Consider the following 17,156-nt stretch of genomic DNA (forward strand, 5'->3'; position numbering starts at 1 on the left):
TTCGGCACATCTTTTGTTTTTTCATTTTTCATATTTTGCTTTTTGTTTTTTAAAGATAATTTATGTGACAATTCGTGCACAAATAATGTTGATTACATTTTTATATTTTGCAATTTGAAACTTCTCTTCTTGAGTGCAGATTCTACATATTGTTATTACTGGTCAGTATATTGACATTTTTGATCCTAATAGGGAAGGAAAACATTCGATTACACTACGTATATCATTATGTATTGGAAATAATTCGTAATAATTTGATGGAGTGATCTCATGGAATTTTTTACCCCATTTGCTACTTCTATTCCAACTAGCCCAAAATAGTCTAATTTAAAGACATGTTAAACAACTGTTTGCCAACACCTCATTGTTTTTTTGTACTTACTGTATATTTTAATATGCAACCTAAAAGGTTTATGTGCACATGGTTATATTGGTGATATATTAAAGTGAAATCTCACCAAATAAAGGTAACAATATAAATATGTATTAAAAATGTCAAGATACGTTACAAAAGGTGGTGATTCCAATAAACAAGAACGTATATGGCTCACTTAGGCAAGGATTCAGTAAGCTCTGGCAGAAGACATCAGTTCAAGTACATACCACCAATGCAGTTTATCTTACATTCTTGTTCCAGTTTTGCAGCTTGTACACTGCGATACAGTATGTAACCCCCATATTAAACACACTGTTACTTTTAAAAGATTTTCTCATAATTGAGCTGTAGAGTGTTTGATATTAATAATAATGCTTCTTTTTGTCTCTAGCTGTGCACAAAGTGGAAATGCTAGGCGTAACAGCCACCAGCGAAAAATTAATCAACAAGAAGAAAGCTGCCAAAATTTGACAGACTTTACTCCAGCTCGTGTACCCAGCAACATGGATATATTCACAGCCTACAATGAAACCCTGCAATGCTCCCATGAGTGTGTAAGGACTCCTGTACCGGTCTATACAGATGAGGCATTGCACCAAACTGGAGCATATAAGACCACATTCAATGGCAATAGGTAAGGTAGTTGTTATTCAACAATAAAATATAGAGTGGTAAATATAAGAAAATGTGTAGGCTTTAACTGTTTTAGTGTTACCGTATTGATTTGTGAAAAATATTTACATGAGAAATATATTATAATAGGCACGAAGCACTAATCTCAGTTCATTTATATATGTTTTAATTTTTTTACATAATAAGATGCATGTTTAATAGGTAATTGGCCTAATTGTGAGAAAGTACTCTAAAGGGTTTGATGTTATGCTACTCCGGATCTCAGAAGTCTTAAATCTCTTGCTGAGCCCAAAAACACAGTCAACAATATTTTCCGTAATGTTCGCACATTTTCGAATGTGAGCAAAATTCAAGCCATAACCCAATCTACATATTTATTAAATATTTTTTTTATAACCTGGACAAATGTTTGCGTTTGTAAACAAAAATAATAGTGAAGTTCTAAAAAAGAAATCTTGTTTATTTTTAGTTTTTTTTATTAGAACCAAAGCACTCTTAATTTGTTATCCATATTTAGCAATTTGGTGCCTTCCCATACATATAAATAATACATTCATAAAGACATATATTAGATACAGTGTATGTACTGTATGACATGATTGACTTTTTCTGTATTAACTACCAACATATCTCACAAGTAGATCACTCTAGAACTTTTTTTAATTTGCATTGTTTCTACAAATTAGTTTTCAAATAACAAATACAATTATGCATTCTACTGATACAACTCTCCCATGCAGAAGCAAGACTTTAACCTACATTCAGTAGAAGTAACATTAATTATAAATTAAATGAGAAGAGGAATAATCTGTTAAGTAGAGAGAGAAGAATTACAATAAGTAGAAAATCATAACACAACACATTAATAATTGCTTAGCATATTTAGTTCTGTGAAACCATCTCTTGAATACAGTATGTTTTTACAATACGTTTTATTAAGACTTTATCACATGGATTTATCCCATTACCAAAAGAGAACTACTACAGTATGAGGGTGGTCATTTTTTAGCAATACATATTTTTCCAAATTTTAATGTTCACACAGTATAATTTTTCATTGAAAATAACTTAAGAAATCAACCCATATCCAGAGCAACTATAGTACATAAACATGCATTTAATAGCAAAATAAGAATATTATATATGAGCATGCATAGGTACAGTACAAGAACCATGTTTTTAATATATGTTACTAATTATGATTGGGCAATTACGTCACAATTGTTATTTCTAATACAATGTTCATAATTTCTGGTCACAAAGAAGATTTTTTTTACCATTTTTGTTAGCAGCTGTAACCTGTAGGTAGTTCTTAACTTCCTCTTGATCAACAAACAGAACATAACAGCCCTATAAATAAACAAAATGAACCCAGAGTCTTTTTTTCAGCAGAATTTTCGTGTGTGATATTTTGCAGCCAAAACATCACCTGATTTTAAAACTTGACATTCTCTATTTGCTACATAGGGAGCAATACTGGCACATTCACGTAGAGTCGGAGAGACTCTAGTTGCTATAGTAAGTTCTACATAGAAGTAAACTTATATAACTTCTGTAACTAAGTAAACTTAGTTGCTACAGTAAGTGCTACATACAGTAGAATAAAATAGGTTTCTAATATCGCCCCAAATCATAGTGCTATAACGTGACCTTTATAGTGGATAATATCACAGAATTTGAAACCAAAATGTAATGATGGGTAATATCACAATATTTAAACTGTACAGTACATAGGGAAAGAGAAAGGAACTTCAATATATATGTCTTCTTAAGCTATGTAAATTTCTTATACTGTCCACCTCTTAACTTGCATGATGAGATCCATCAGCATTTTCTAAGCAATATGTCATACATATTTTAAATAAGTGGTTGAAGTAGCAAGAATGTAAATACAAAAAATGAACTACATGCTTGCATTCTGGGGTTTGATGAGCTTGTACAAGATATGTTCTGAACTTTGCCCAGAACATAAATTTAGTGTATCTTCTAACCCATATTTTCCTAGTATACAGATGCTAAACCATAGTGTGTGACAAGCTGGGCATATTTGGGCTTTATTATTATTGAGCCCAACATTGATTCATGGAGCTTGCTGCTGGCCTTTCACAGTTCCTTTATGCTATAGCAGTCAAGGTTGCAATATTTTATAGTCTGATCACACTGCTGTGATGCTATTTCTTTAATAAAATATATGTATTTTTGTCTTCATTCTCCCTGACAATTCACTGGTTCCCCATGACATGACTAACACATTCGAATGAGTGAACATGCAATTTGTTCCACCTGGTATTTAAGGGTCAGTTAACAACATACTTTGAGGAGGCCATATATGATCATGAAACAATGAAATTATTCTTCATGAAGAATGAAAAGATTAGTTTACAGATCTAAATATCACTTACAAAATAAAGCTTTATTATGTTAGTGCTTCTGCTATATAGTACTCCTGTAATTGCATTAGAGGAGCAATCAACCATAAATAACCTTTATTTTTTACAGCATTGGAATAGGGGTCCACCAGAGCTGAACTGTCCTATTTCTAGCTCCAAGGACCCCACAAGTTCTTGAGATACTTGTGAAGTTACCGGTAATGTTCATGCTTGTTTAACGGATTCATACATAAATATGGTAAATAGATATCAGTGCATCCTTGATACTATTAAACATTAACAAAGTTAACCAAGGGAAGAATTGTTAGGCAAAAATGGTGGAAAATAAAAAATATTAGTAGCACCTCTAAGGGAATTAAAACCATGTTGAAATGAAGAAAGCATGCTGCATCTCATCTTCATTCATTGTCTTCATAAATATGTATCAGTTTATTTGTAGCTCATGTAATTCACCCTGTTCTAGAATCTACAGTACTGAATATCCATGAAAGCTAGAATATGTAATTCTACTGTACAGCTGTGAGTTCTATCATTTAAAACTATATTATTATTATGATAACATACAGTAGTGACCTGTCCCCTACATGGTAAGAGTGGAAGGAGCAGAAGTTTGAATACATGAGCCACTACAAGCCAGAAATTTGAAAGCCATCAATGTGAGGAAACATTATTATTTTGTTGCTGATTAAAAGTAGGGCAGCTGCTACAAATGTGAAGTAAATACAAAATGTCATGCATTGATATAATGACATTATCCATGAATCCCATAAGTAATTTGCAGGCATGGTAGTGTAAAGTACAACACTGAAAATGTTTTAAAATACAAGAATCAGAAGACATTTCTAAAAATGGAATTATATTAGAATTGTTATTTTCTAAGTAGCTCCACTGCTTTTTTTTATTTGCAAATTGGTAATATCTTTTGAATACAATTACTGATTATATTTTAATGTTGCATAACAATACAATTATATTTGTCCAGTTTGTTAAGTATCAGGAGACATTTCATTGACTGTATTCCTATTTTAAAAGAAACACTATTCGTTTGTCACTTGATGTGAACATGGTGTCTAAGTCTAACTGGAGTTAATCCACAACCCAGTATTTTATACTTATGTTTGGTAATTGAAAATTGATTAACAATCTCCCCAAAAATATAGACAACCTTACTCTGTAGATTTCTCTGAAAGGTACACGGTTTAAGTTTACACAGACAAAAGTTCTTCCTTCTCATGTGCTTTTAGAGTGGCCGAGGCCATTATAAAAACCTTTATACTAGGGACATATTTATAAAGTAGTAGAAAGTTATAAGGCACTTTACAATACTGTATATTACCTGCCCTCTTTGATGGGAAAGAAACATAATAAATATCTGGACAGGATAAATTCCATAATATTTCTGGAAAAGGTTTGCAAAAGGAACAATATATATATATTTTCTTTTTTTGTGTTGGTTTTACAGGTTTGGTATTACAGAGCCAACCCTGAATATTCTTTATTAAAAAATAGGTGTATTTTTGGTTGAAATTTTCCTGGAAATTTTTATACGATAAAATAAGATGGCCAGTGGTAACCAGACCACATCAAAGTTGCCACTGTGTAGCCCAGTGGTTCTCAACTTTTTTTGAGCTGGGGAACCCTGAAAGATTTTTTACAATCTCGGGGTACCCCTTACATCAGACCTCATACATCCCATATTCGTGCGCATGCACACACCCACCACACTCACCTACACTTCTTACACACCACATTAACACTCATCATATTCATCCTTTTATTCACTACACACCCCACATTTATCCCCCTTCTCACACATCACACTCACCCTCTTTCTCATGATCAATCCACATTCACTTCTCCCTCTCTAACTTAAACTAGACTACTTCCTCTCCCCACACAAAGCGCTTACCTCCCTCCCCTTTTCCGTCACCCACCTTCCCATGCACCTAAAACATGTCAGCTGCTCAGCGGGCGCCTCTCATTCTGTTTTGTGATGCTCCTTTTTCTCCTCTGTGTCGTGCTATGAGAGGAGGGGTGGATTACATATCCATACAGCATGGTATGCGCCAACAGAGCAGCAAGCAGATGGTTTCTACATGGGGCCACAGCACTTTTGGCAGAGGTTCATGGCATACCTGGCACCCCGGCTCAAAAACACTGGTGTAACTAAAAATGCTAATCTGAGCAGCCCCTTCACATTTTAAAGTGGTCAAAACTGCCGACCATGTCAATTCCAGTTTAAAGAATAAGCAAATCTTTAAAATAAAGTATTCTAAAATGCAAATCTCATTTTTAATAAAGAAAACAACTTTACTCATGCACTTGGGTATATAGAAGTATATAAAATGACAAATAGAATTGCATCTTTAATAGTCATCTTTCAAAATACCAGATATTTGATATTCTAAAAAAGATCTAAATATGTAAATAACTTATTGTAAACAATATACATCTTAAGTTTAGAAAATCAAAATTGTTGATAGGATTGTGAGGACTTAGAGGAAAGTAGGATAGTACAAAACTAACAATTATTACAAGATGTTATTGAAAATGCGTTGCTAGACGCAGACTCTGGGTTCTTTATTAGTTAAGTTCCAAGTTTACTGTATTTGTTGATCAAGATGAAGAGAATCATGTGAACAATTAATGTCAACTTCCATATAAATATGTTAAGACAATTTTAAAATGTCATTTTAGCTAAGAATATTAAAACGTGCCTTTTCTAATATGCTTAGTGGGAACCATGTGATTATACTTGAAATCACATTGTTCTCAAAAAGTTATTACACTTACTGTACAAGTTAAAGCTCCTAGTATAAGCCAATTAATAAAACTACTAGTACTGGATCTATTCAACGGAAAATGTAAAACCTTGTTCAGTACCCTACTGGACAAATTTAGGTTTTGTACTGTAATCGATTTGTTGGTATCTAACTATCTACTTAGAATCAGTAGTCATTATAATGGGTGGTGATGATTTTTTTCTAAATTTTCAAATAGACAAAAAAATACAAATTGTATTTTTAACACACAGCATTCCAGTTTATGCTTATGACAACTCAACCACTTTAAGCAGAAAAATATGCACTCAGACTAGTATCCCTAAAAATTACGTGACCAGCAAAGAGGCTGAACTAAATTTGTGACAATTCGTTATTTACATAATTGTAGAACCATTCACAGTGATGATTCACATATTTGAAGAGAGAGATTAAAAATAGAAACAACTCCAGAGCGGCAAACATTTACAGAAAAACCAAATCACAATGAGATGAAGGAGAAGAGCAAATTAAGGTGGAGGTGAGGAGAATTATTTTAATTGGTAGACAATACTGTTTGTTCTGCAGTCATTGCAGACAACTACAGTAGCTCTTGCTGCCTCATCAGTGTGGCAAGAACATAATGTGTCACAGCTGTTGAGTTCCTATGATGTTTGTCTTATCACCTATCCTTACAAGAAATTCTGCTGCTTCACAAGACAGTGCAATATATCAAAGGTGCCATATGTCACAGATCCTGAAGCTAATGCTTTTGCTGTTGCAACTTTCCAAAGCGGAGGAAGTGGGGCTCTTTTTACATAACAGATAGTGGAAACACTGAAGTATTGGAATGGAGATTGTGTAGAGAATGCATGTACAGTATGTCGTGTAGCCTAGATATTCTATTTTAAACTTTCCAAATTACTAACCATAAAAAATGAATCTGCAATACAGTATGTTCTACGTATAGTATCTACAAATTTACAAACTCTAATTAAAAATGTTGACTAATAGCATGTTACCATCGGATTACTGATTGCATTTTCCATATGAAATTTCTCCAATTTCATTGTTTTCTAAGTACATCTTTGCATATCTATTTTATGCCTCTCTACTGTACATACGCCCAAATTCTCAGTGCTCCATTTAATACAGGACTCATAACGTACTGTTATCAAAATCCATAACGGACCTTATGTTTCCTGAGGTTAACGCAAATCCACAAAGCTTATTATATGCAGAAACAATAGCCATTAGTTATCTCATTAACAGAGACTTATCATCATATTAGGTTAGCACTGCTTCCCGTTAGCGATATATAATATGACGTGTTAACTATGAGAGCGACTCTCCTTTGTTAATGTCCTAAGCACCATACATAATCCCCAAACATTCATTTATACAACACCTGTGCACAACAAAGAGTTCATGTGAAATATCTAGGATATATGTTAAACATAACATATGTAAATGTTATATACATATATGGACATGTAAAACATATTAAAATTATTTAAATTCGCATATACAGTAGGACTTTAACAAAGAAAGCACTCGCTCCTCTACACAAAAACCTATATTTAAGGGATGCAAATAACATCACTTTTAGGTATTGCATGACCTAACTAACATCATGTTAAAAATTCTGAAAATAGCACTTAACATTACATTAGTGAGATTTAAAGAAACCTGTTAACATTTAACAGAGCGTTAACTTAGGTTGCTGCTTCCTTTAGTCTTTGGACCTGAGCTATAGTGGATGCTAAAAATGGGCCATCCTGTGGTCCAGAATGCGATCTCGTTGTCTTCCAGGTTAGGGGAGCGCATAGAAAACAATGTGGTATATGGAATAATAATACAAATAATGGTGTACCCAGTAATCAAAAAGTGAAGTTCTAACTATAAAAATGTGTTAATCCCACTTACAGATTTCTAGTGGGTATATGGGCATATCAGAGATCCACCTCTCTCTGATGACAGCAATGGTGATCCTCCTCAGGGGTTATGTAACAGGGGATTTATCTCTGTTCAGGAAATGTGCCTCTAATCCAGCAGTGTGGTGGTTAACTGCTGGTAGTCAATTAACCAACACCGCCTGGCTGATTAGGTTTGTTAGAAAAGCCTGCCTTTGAGACAGGAAGTGAGATTGTTCCTGAGTCTCACAAGTTGTGTGACTGACCATAGGGACAGATGTCTTGAGCCTACCATTAGAGGCTGCCAGCAAGACACAGGGGAAAGTATTTCTAAACCTGGATCCTGACATTGCCTTATCGCCCAAAGGTGTGGACACCAGAAGAACAAAGAAGCCTTCCCCTACAAGAAACAGATAAGACTTTCCTTTCTAAGACTTTTTGTATATCTGCACATATCAAGATATATGTTTGGGGCTGGGAGACATGCTAATCTAAAGGGAGTTGTGGACTGCATAGGTTTCACTAGAAATACTCCCAAGTGGAACAGAAGCTTTGCTTGACCCCTTATTTGCATATGTTTGGATGATTTTCTTGTGTTTAAGAAACAGACGCAATAAAAGTCTTATTTAATTTCACCTTAAAAAGTCTCCATTGCTTACCTCTGCACATGTCCTCTTACATATGATCGTCAGAAGTGGGACGAGAGGTGGCCCTTGAAGTTAAAAGGGGTCCCGGAGATTGCCTGTGAATTTTTTTTGTGCTTTTTGCCTACAAACAGCCTGAGCAACATAAACAATGGATCACATGCAGCAGAGACCAGAATTAAAGGGATACACATTCAGGCAGGAAATCTGCACTGAAGAAAGCCACAAAACCACAGATGGACTCTTCCCGATTCCAAGAGGAGAGAGAGAGACTGTGCTGAAGCAGGTAAACCTTACTTGCCTATCACATTAAAGTGTAATATGGTCATTGAAATAGGGGTTTTGCCTTCCAGCCGTAGTCAGGGTTCAAGAAGTAAGTTAGCCCTAAAAATGGATAGGCGTTTGTTATTTTCAAATGTTTCGCTGAAGCAGTGAATACAGATGGTGACCCATGAGCGGTACTGATTCTGCAAGTAAAGGCTGCCACACCGCATAGGACTACCAGCTGTGAATGGAGTATATGCAGAAAAGTGTGAAAATTGATGCGACTGTGCTGAAGCAGGGGAATTTTCAGTAAACAAGGGCTGAGGGTAAATTGCCCTACCGGGGAAAAAGGAATTGCAGAGCTGTGTAAAAGGTATCCCAAAGCCAATTGCTGAGTGTTGAGTCACCCTGCCGGGAGTGAAAGAAATATTCCACTGCAAAGAATATATATATTTTTTTCTGCAAGTAAAGTCTGTCTATAAATCTTGGGAGTAAAACAGGCACCCAAAGTGTGGAGTGAATGCCATAATACTCAAAGTTGAGACTGAAAATTACTTAACTCAAGCAGAAAATCACATTATTTGCTGAAGCGGAGGGATTACACATAGCAAGTAAATGGTGTAAAGCAAACAGAAGTTTTTACCTAGCAACTGCACATCCAGTATACCTAATGAGAGAGAATGCGGGCACAGTACTGCTGATATTGTAAAACTTACCCAAGAAAAAGTCTACAGAGATGCCTGTGAGAGCTACGACCTCTACAAGCAAAATATGCCCACCTGTAGGACTACCACAATTGGGGGTTCTAGCAAATACATTGGCAACAGCTGCAATAGCGCCTCCTGAGGTCAGGAAGAAAATAACACCTGATAGCCCCAAAATGGAGGACAAGATGCAGCGGTCCTGTAATGAACCCTACCCCACGGAAGAGGGGCCCTTCCAGTCCAATAAAGTGGAAGACATCTCTTACAGGGAACCCGAACCGAGTCACACCCACAAAACACCCCAAGAATGGTGGGGGTGCCTGAACTCGTCATGAACCGAAAGACCGCTCTCTATGATGACGAATATGATCGGCAGGAGAAAGAGCGGGAGCAGCAGATCACCAAATATTTATGTCAGCTAACGCAACTGCAAGAAAAGCCTGGCGTATACAATGAAGCCGCTGAAGTATTAAATAAAGGAGACCCCAGTATTCCTGATGTGACGGAGCCAATATGTATAAACGTAGAGATTGACGCTCATACAAGTGTATAGACTCACAAACTGTATTACAGCATATAGGTAGATAGGAACTTCCATAAATAATTCCAGCAATTATATAATACTAGGTTAAGGGGGGACATGAACATGGGACCTAGCGGTCAGTCAGCGCGACTACCGCAGATATGGTTTACCCTGCTTACCCCCCTTACCATATACACTTCCCTAAATAGGGACCAAGGTAACATAGAATGAGGGCTACTGCCCATTACCTTTCCATTGAGTGTATGGGAATACGAAATCCATCCAGACGAAGTTCCACTGCGTGCAATCCTGATCAGGGAAATTCAGAATGTAGGGAAGCAAGGAGCACAGCTGAAGTAGAAATCTGCAGGGAGAGTCCTGTAGAAAAAATGAATAAGGGGCACAACTCCGTGCTAAAACTGAGGGTGGTTTATTGGATAATTGCACAGGGACAGAAACACAGCCCACACACCGACATGTTTCGTCCCACGGGACTTTATCAAGGTGTACCACATCACTATACCTCCTTACCTTTAATACACCCATTTCGCGCCAAAATCGCCCAACCGAGTACACTGCGCATGCGCGCCGGCGACGCGTCGCATCTCCGTGACATCGCCTCCCCTCTGGCACTAGTCCTGGAGTCAGAGACCACGTCACTGGGATGCGTCCGTTTCCACCCTGGAACGCATGCCAGCTGTGCTCCTATTGGGCGGAGGCGGAAGAGGGATGAAAATTACATTTTTTTACATTTTTTTTTTTTTTTTTTTTACACTCAACAACTTTATTAGTATAAAAAAAGACAAACATATTTTGCCCATAGCTAAACTTTGCAAACAGACACATTGCTAGTTTAGTTTAGGGTTACATTAAAAACAAATGCTAATCACATTGAATAACCTTTGATAAAATAAAAATAAAAAGAGAGAAGATATTTTAAACAGTCACAAAACTCCATTTAGACTACAATCATTTTAGAAGATTATATTCTAATCTAAGTAGATAAGTTTATACAAAAATACTATAATATGAATATTTGTATCAAGCACTAACTTTATCCATACACTTGAATTATGTAGTCAGAGTATAGACTGAATCTATGTGATTGGCTGTATCATTGGATTTTACATGGGGGAATAGAAACACTATCATTAAAAGAGTTGATTATTGAGAATTTTTTCAGATGTGTATATATTGATTTTCTCTTATTCATAACCCATATATTGATGGCACAGAAGGACATAGAACAATTTTATTGTCAAAAAGTATACTTATATTCTAATATTCTAAACAATTAATAAATGAATAGTGGCATCATAAAGGACCCTCCTCCACTATAGAAAGTGGGAAAGGTCCCAATCGATATTCATACCGTGAGGCACCCTGGTTCTTAATGTGAAGATCCAGAATGCCTCACGTTGATCGAGCTTTTTGACTCTATCACCCCCTCTGGGTGACATCTGGATGGACTCAATACCTTGAAATTTAAAGTTTTTTAGTCCACCTTTGCTGCAGTTGGTGAAGTGTTTAGGGACAGGATGGTCCAAGTTCCCTTTGGAGATCAATCGGATATGCTCCATTATTCGCACTTTAAGGTTCCTAATGGTTCTTCCAACATATTGGCTGCCGCACCCGCAAGTGATGAGGTAGACAATATATGTGGATTTGCAGTTGATAAATGATCTAGTGGCATGAGATTTTCCAGTTTGACTGGATAAACATTTGTTTGATTTATTGATATAGCCACAGATTTTGCAATTCCCACAAGGGAAAGAACCATTAGGAACTGTATTACAATGTGTCGTTTGTGAGGAGAAGAGACTTGGGGTCAGGGAATTCGCAACCGTCTTGGCCTTCCTATAAACAATATTAGGACCTCCAGTAACATATTGTTTTAATGTAGGGTCCAGGGAGAGTACCGACCAATGTTTTTTAAGGATATATCTGACTTGTTCAGCTTGAGAGCTAAATGAGGTAATAAACAGGGGTGTATCATTAAATCTTAAGCCTCTTTTAGAGCGGTGGAATAGTTCTGATCTATTAGTAGATGAGACCTCCTCAATTGCCCTATTTAAATCATCTGGTTTGTAGCCCCGTTGCACAAAACGATCAAACATTTCTTTTACACGTTCATTATAGTCTTCCTCATTGGAACAATTGCGCCGTAGGCGAATGAATTGGCCCTTCGGGATACCTTTCAGGAGGGGCCCTGGATGACAGCTGTTGGCACGTAGGAAAGTATTCCGTGAATTAGATTTGCGATAAATGTCGGATTGAATAGATAAATTCATATCAATGTATAAGTATAAATCTAAATAGTGAATGTGATGGTGATTATATGTGTACGTGAAATTAAGGTTGTAAGTATTAATATTTAAAGTGTTAATAAAAGATAAAAGTGAAGTGACATCACCCTCCCAAATGAAAATGAGATCGTCGATAAAACGTTTGTAAAAGAAAATGTGCTCCCTAAATTTGTTCCCATCTCCAAACACGTGGACAGACTCCCACCACCCCATGAAGAGGTTGGCGTAACTGGGAGCGAAGCTCGTTCCCATGGCTGTACCACGTGTTTGGAGATAGTGAACCCCATCAAACAAAAAATAATTGTGCGTTAATAAAAAGTGAATAGAATCTAATAAAAATGTTGTCTGTGCTGGTGACATATCTGTGCGGGAAAGAAAATGACCAACAGCTTATAATCCATGCTCATGTGTAATCATTGTGTACAAGGACGTCACGTCCAGAGTAACCCAGATCATATTAGGTTTCCATACAATGTGATCAATATATGTCAGGAGGTCTCCACTATCAAGTATGAAAGAGGGTAGAGACTTCACAATCGGTTGTAGAAACCGGTCGACATAGCGTGAGACACCATCTCCCAAAGATCCAATACTGGATATTATAGGCCTCCCCGGAGGGTGGATCAGAGTTTTATGAATCTTCGGGAGATGGTGAAACACTGCAACAGTCGGGGTAGCATTAAATAAGAACTCTCTCTCGTTCTCATCAAGAATGAATAACATAGTCCCTTCATCAATGAGTGATTTTAATTCCCCCTGAAATCTCTTAGTGGGGTCTGTTGTTAGTGCAGCATAGGAGCAAGTGTCACAGAGCTGTCTTAAAGCCTCCCTGTGATAGTCATCCCTATGCTGCACCACCACTGCTCCCCCCTTGTCCGCATTTTTAATGATCAAGTTTTTGTTCTTCTTAAGTTCATCTAGTGCAATACTTTCACCTCTAGTGAGATTATCTTTATAATGCGTATAACGCGGGGTATCAAAAGTGAAGCCCTTTTCTAGAAGCATGAGGTCCCTCTCCACTAGACTCTCAAAAGTGGATAGGTATTTCCCTTTCATAAAAGTGGGAAAAAACAGGGACCTTTTCTTGAGACCCGATGGTCTTCTCCCCAAGAAGTTATCTGGGTTGAACTCATCCACCGGATCACCCCCTAGTTCTTCCAAGTCTTGGATGGTACAGTGTTCCTTAAAGGATAAACAGGGGTTAACAGCATCCTCAACATTCAAAGTATGTGACACACTGGTATTAGAACTTCTAGCGTCATAGAACTTTTTTAAGGTGCATTTTCGAATAAATTTATGTAGATCAATTACAGTGTCAAAAATATTGAATTTACACTCTGGTGCGAACTTTAACCCTTTAGTTAAGAGAGAAAGTTCATCTGAGGAAAGTTCAACATTTGATAGATTGATGACACCATTCAAAAGTTCTTTTTCCGTTTGTGTGGTGCTCCTTTTCCCTGATTTCCTCTTCCCCCTTCTCGTCGCTTTTCGTTTTTTGACGAATAGCTCGTTGAGGGACCCTCATCATAGGCCTCTGATGACCCAGTAGGTTGTTCATAACGAGACCTTGCTCCCTGCTGGCGTTGCTCTTTAGGTCTCTCTTGATAGGGAAAATTACTTCCTTGTTGTGAAAAGAATGAAACAGAATGACTGGCATTATCTGAGTATGACAACTCAGACTCAACATTTTGAGCTTCATTAGGTGAAGAAGTTTTCTTCAAAATTGATTTTTGTGACCAGGAATTGCTTCTGGATCTACCAGGTGTAGAGAAACCGGACTGTTGGTCCCTACTCCCTCTTCTTGGCTGTACTATTCTTTCCCATGAGTAAACTTGTTTTTTCTCATAGTCCATTTTATCACGTGAGAACTTTACATCTTTCTTTCCCATTATCTCCTTCTCTGCCTCTTTAACAAACAGGGCCATTTTTTTTGTTCACTTTCCTTGAAGCCTTCCATTTTAGAAAATTTGGACAATTTGTCACCATCACATTCACTATTTAGATTTATACTTATACATTGATATGAATTTATCTATTCAATCCGACATTTATCGCAAATCTAATTCACGGAATACTTTCCTACGTGCCAACAGCTGTCATCCAGGGCCCCTCCTGAAAGGTATCCCGAAGGGCCAATTCATTCGCCTACGGCGCAATTGTTCCAATGAGGAAGACTATAATGAACGTGTAAAAGAAATGTTTGATCGTTTTGTGCAACGGGGCTACAAACCAGATGATTTAAATAGGGCAATTGAGGAGGTCTCATCTACTAATAGATCAGAACTATTCCACCGCTCTAAAAGAGGCTTAAGATTTAATGATACACCCCTGTTTATTACCTCATTTAGCTCTCAAGCTGAACAAGTCAGATATATCCTTAAAAAACATTGGTCGGTACTCTCCCTGGACCCTACATGAAAACAATATGTTACTGGAGGTCCTAATATTGTTTATAGGAAGGCCAAGACGGTTGCGAATTCCCTGACCCCAAGTCTCTTCTCCTCACAAACGACACATTGTAATACAGTTCCTAATGGTTCTTTCCCTTGTGGGAATTGCAAAATCTGTGGCTATATCAATAAATCAAACAAATGTTTATCCAGTCAAACTGGAAAATCTCATGCCACTAGATCATTTATCAACTGCAAATCCACATATATTGTCTACCTCATCACTTGCGGGTGCGGCAGCCAATATGTTGGAAGAACCATTAGGAACCTTAAAGTGCGAATAATGGAGCATATCCGATTGATCTCCAAAGGGAACTTGGACCATCCTGTCCCTAAACACTTCACCAACTGCAGCAAAGGTGGACTAAAAAACTTTAAATTTCAAGGTATTGAGTCCATCCAGATGTCACCCAGAGGGGGTGATAGAGTCAAAAAGCTCGATCAACGTGAGGCATTCTGGATCTTCACATTAAGAACCAGGGTGCCTCACGGTATGAATATCGATTGGGACCTTTCCCACTTTCTATAGTGGAGGAGGGTCCTTTATGATGCCACTATTCATTTATTAATTGTTTAGAATATTAGAATATAAGTATACTTTTTGACAATAAAATTGTTCTATGTCCTTCTGTGCCATCAATATATGGGTTATGAATAAGAGAAAATCAATATATACACATCTGAAAAAATTCTCAATAATCAACTCTTTTAATGATAGTGTTTCTATTCCCCCATGTAAAATCCAATGATACAGCCAATCACATAGATTCAGTCTATACTCTGACTACATAATTCAAGTGTATGGATAAAGTTAGTGCTTGATACAAATATTCATATTATAGTATTTTTGTATAAACTTATCTACTTAGATTAGAATATAATCTTCTAAAATGATTGTAGTCTAAATGGAGTTTTGTGACTGTTTAAAATATCTTCTCTCTTTTTATTTTTATTTTATCAAAGGTTATTCAATGTGATTAGCATTTGTTTTTAATGTAACCCTAAACTAAACTAGCAATGTGTCTGTTTGCAAAGTTTAGCTATGGGCAAAATATGTTTGTCTTTTTTTATACTAATAAAGTTGTTGAGTGTAAAAAAAAAAAAAAAAAAAAATGTAAAAAAATGTAATTTTCATCCCTCTTCCGCCTCCGCCCAATAGGAGCACAGCTGGCATGCGTTCCAGGGTGGAAACGGACGCATCCCAGTGACGTGGTCTCTGACTCCAGGACTAGTGCCAGAGGGGAGGCGATGTCACGGAGATGCGACGCGTCGCCGGCGCGCATGCGCAGTGTACTCGGTTGGGCGATTTTGGCGCGAAATGGGTGTATTAAAGGTAAGGAGGTATAGTGATGTGGTACACCTTGATAAAGTCCCGTGGAACGAAACATGTCGGTGTGTGGGCTGTGTTTCTGTCCCTGTGCAATTATCCAATAAACCACCCTCAGTTTTAGCACGGAGTTGTGCCCCTTATTCATTTTTTCTACAGGACTCTCCCTGCAGATTTCTACTTCAGCTGTGCTCCTTGCTTCCCTACATTCTGATGTGACGGAGTCATCCAAAACAGAAAGGCGGAAAAATAAAAAGAAAAGCGGTTCTTCACTTACCGTGGAAGGAACAGACACGTCCGCAGATCCTGTGGAGAAAAAGGGGGACCGAGTTGCCCTGCAGCCTAGAGAAAATGGAGAATTCGTCCCACGGATAACCGAATATCCAGAGGGCCCAAGGCAGAAGTCGTGTACCCCAAAGAAGTGTCTGTCCGCTGCCAACAGTGAGGAACCCTCAACCAACCATCTCAGGGAAGCGGAGCCGGAACCAGTGAGTGTCGATCCCTTGACCAGCCCTGAAGATGCCCTGAAAATGCCAGGCATGACTGTGATATGCTCCGTGAACAATTGAAATAAAAGAAAGATGATTACACAGAGCTACAGAAAAATAACGTTAAGCTACAGAAAGATGTGCTCACAATTTACTCTTTGGCCAGGACAGAATTGGACGATCTCAAGACTGAGCTAGATGCTGCAAACACTACAAAAGCCACCATGGTGGAAAAGCAAAGCCAATCTGATAAAATGATGGCTAAGCTGAAACAGAAGTATGAAGAGGCACTGAAGGAGATTACAGTCTTTCAGCAAGAGGTTCACGGTCTTCGCCTAGAACTGAATGCCTCACAACAAGAGGTCAACAGTGTCAGGAC

At 37.4% G+C, this 17,156-nt stretch overlaps 1 protein-coding gene across 7 annotated transcripts in view; it reads left to right on the top strand.

The window, feature by feature from the left end:
* The window catches only part of AJAP1 (adherens junctions associated protein 1), a 434,689-nt gene that overhangs the window by 333,289 nt on the left and 84,244 nt on the right, over positions 1–17,156 (top strand). For 5 of the 7 annotated variants that reach the window (XM_075604936.1, XM_075604941.1, XM_075604940.1 and 2 more), the window contains one exon: positions 768–1,010. In XM_075604936.1, the coding sequence (XP_075461051.1) occupies positions 768–1,010 (243 nt within the window). Of the gene's footprint in view, positions 1–767; positions 1,011–3,508; positions 4,222–6,570; positions 7,195–17,156 lie in introns of those variants that run through there. The other 2 variants (XM_075604938.1, XM_075604939.1) reach the window with 2 other exon arrangements.

Source organism: Ascaphus truei, chromosome 6 (assembly GCF_040206685.1).
Source record: "Ascaphus truei isolate aAscTru1 chromosome 6, aAscTru1.hap1, whole genome shotgun sequence".
NCBI lineage: Eukaryota > Metazoa > Chordata > Amphibia > Anura > Ascaphidae > Ascaphus > Ascaphus truei.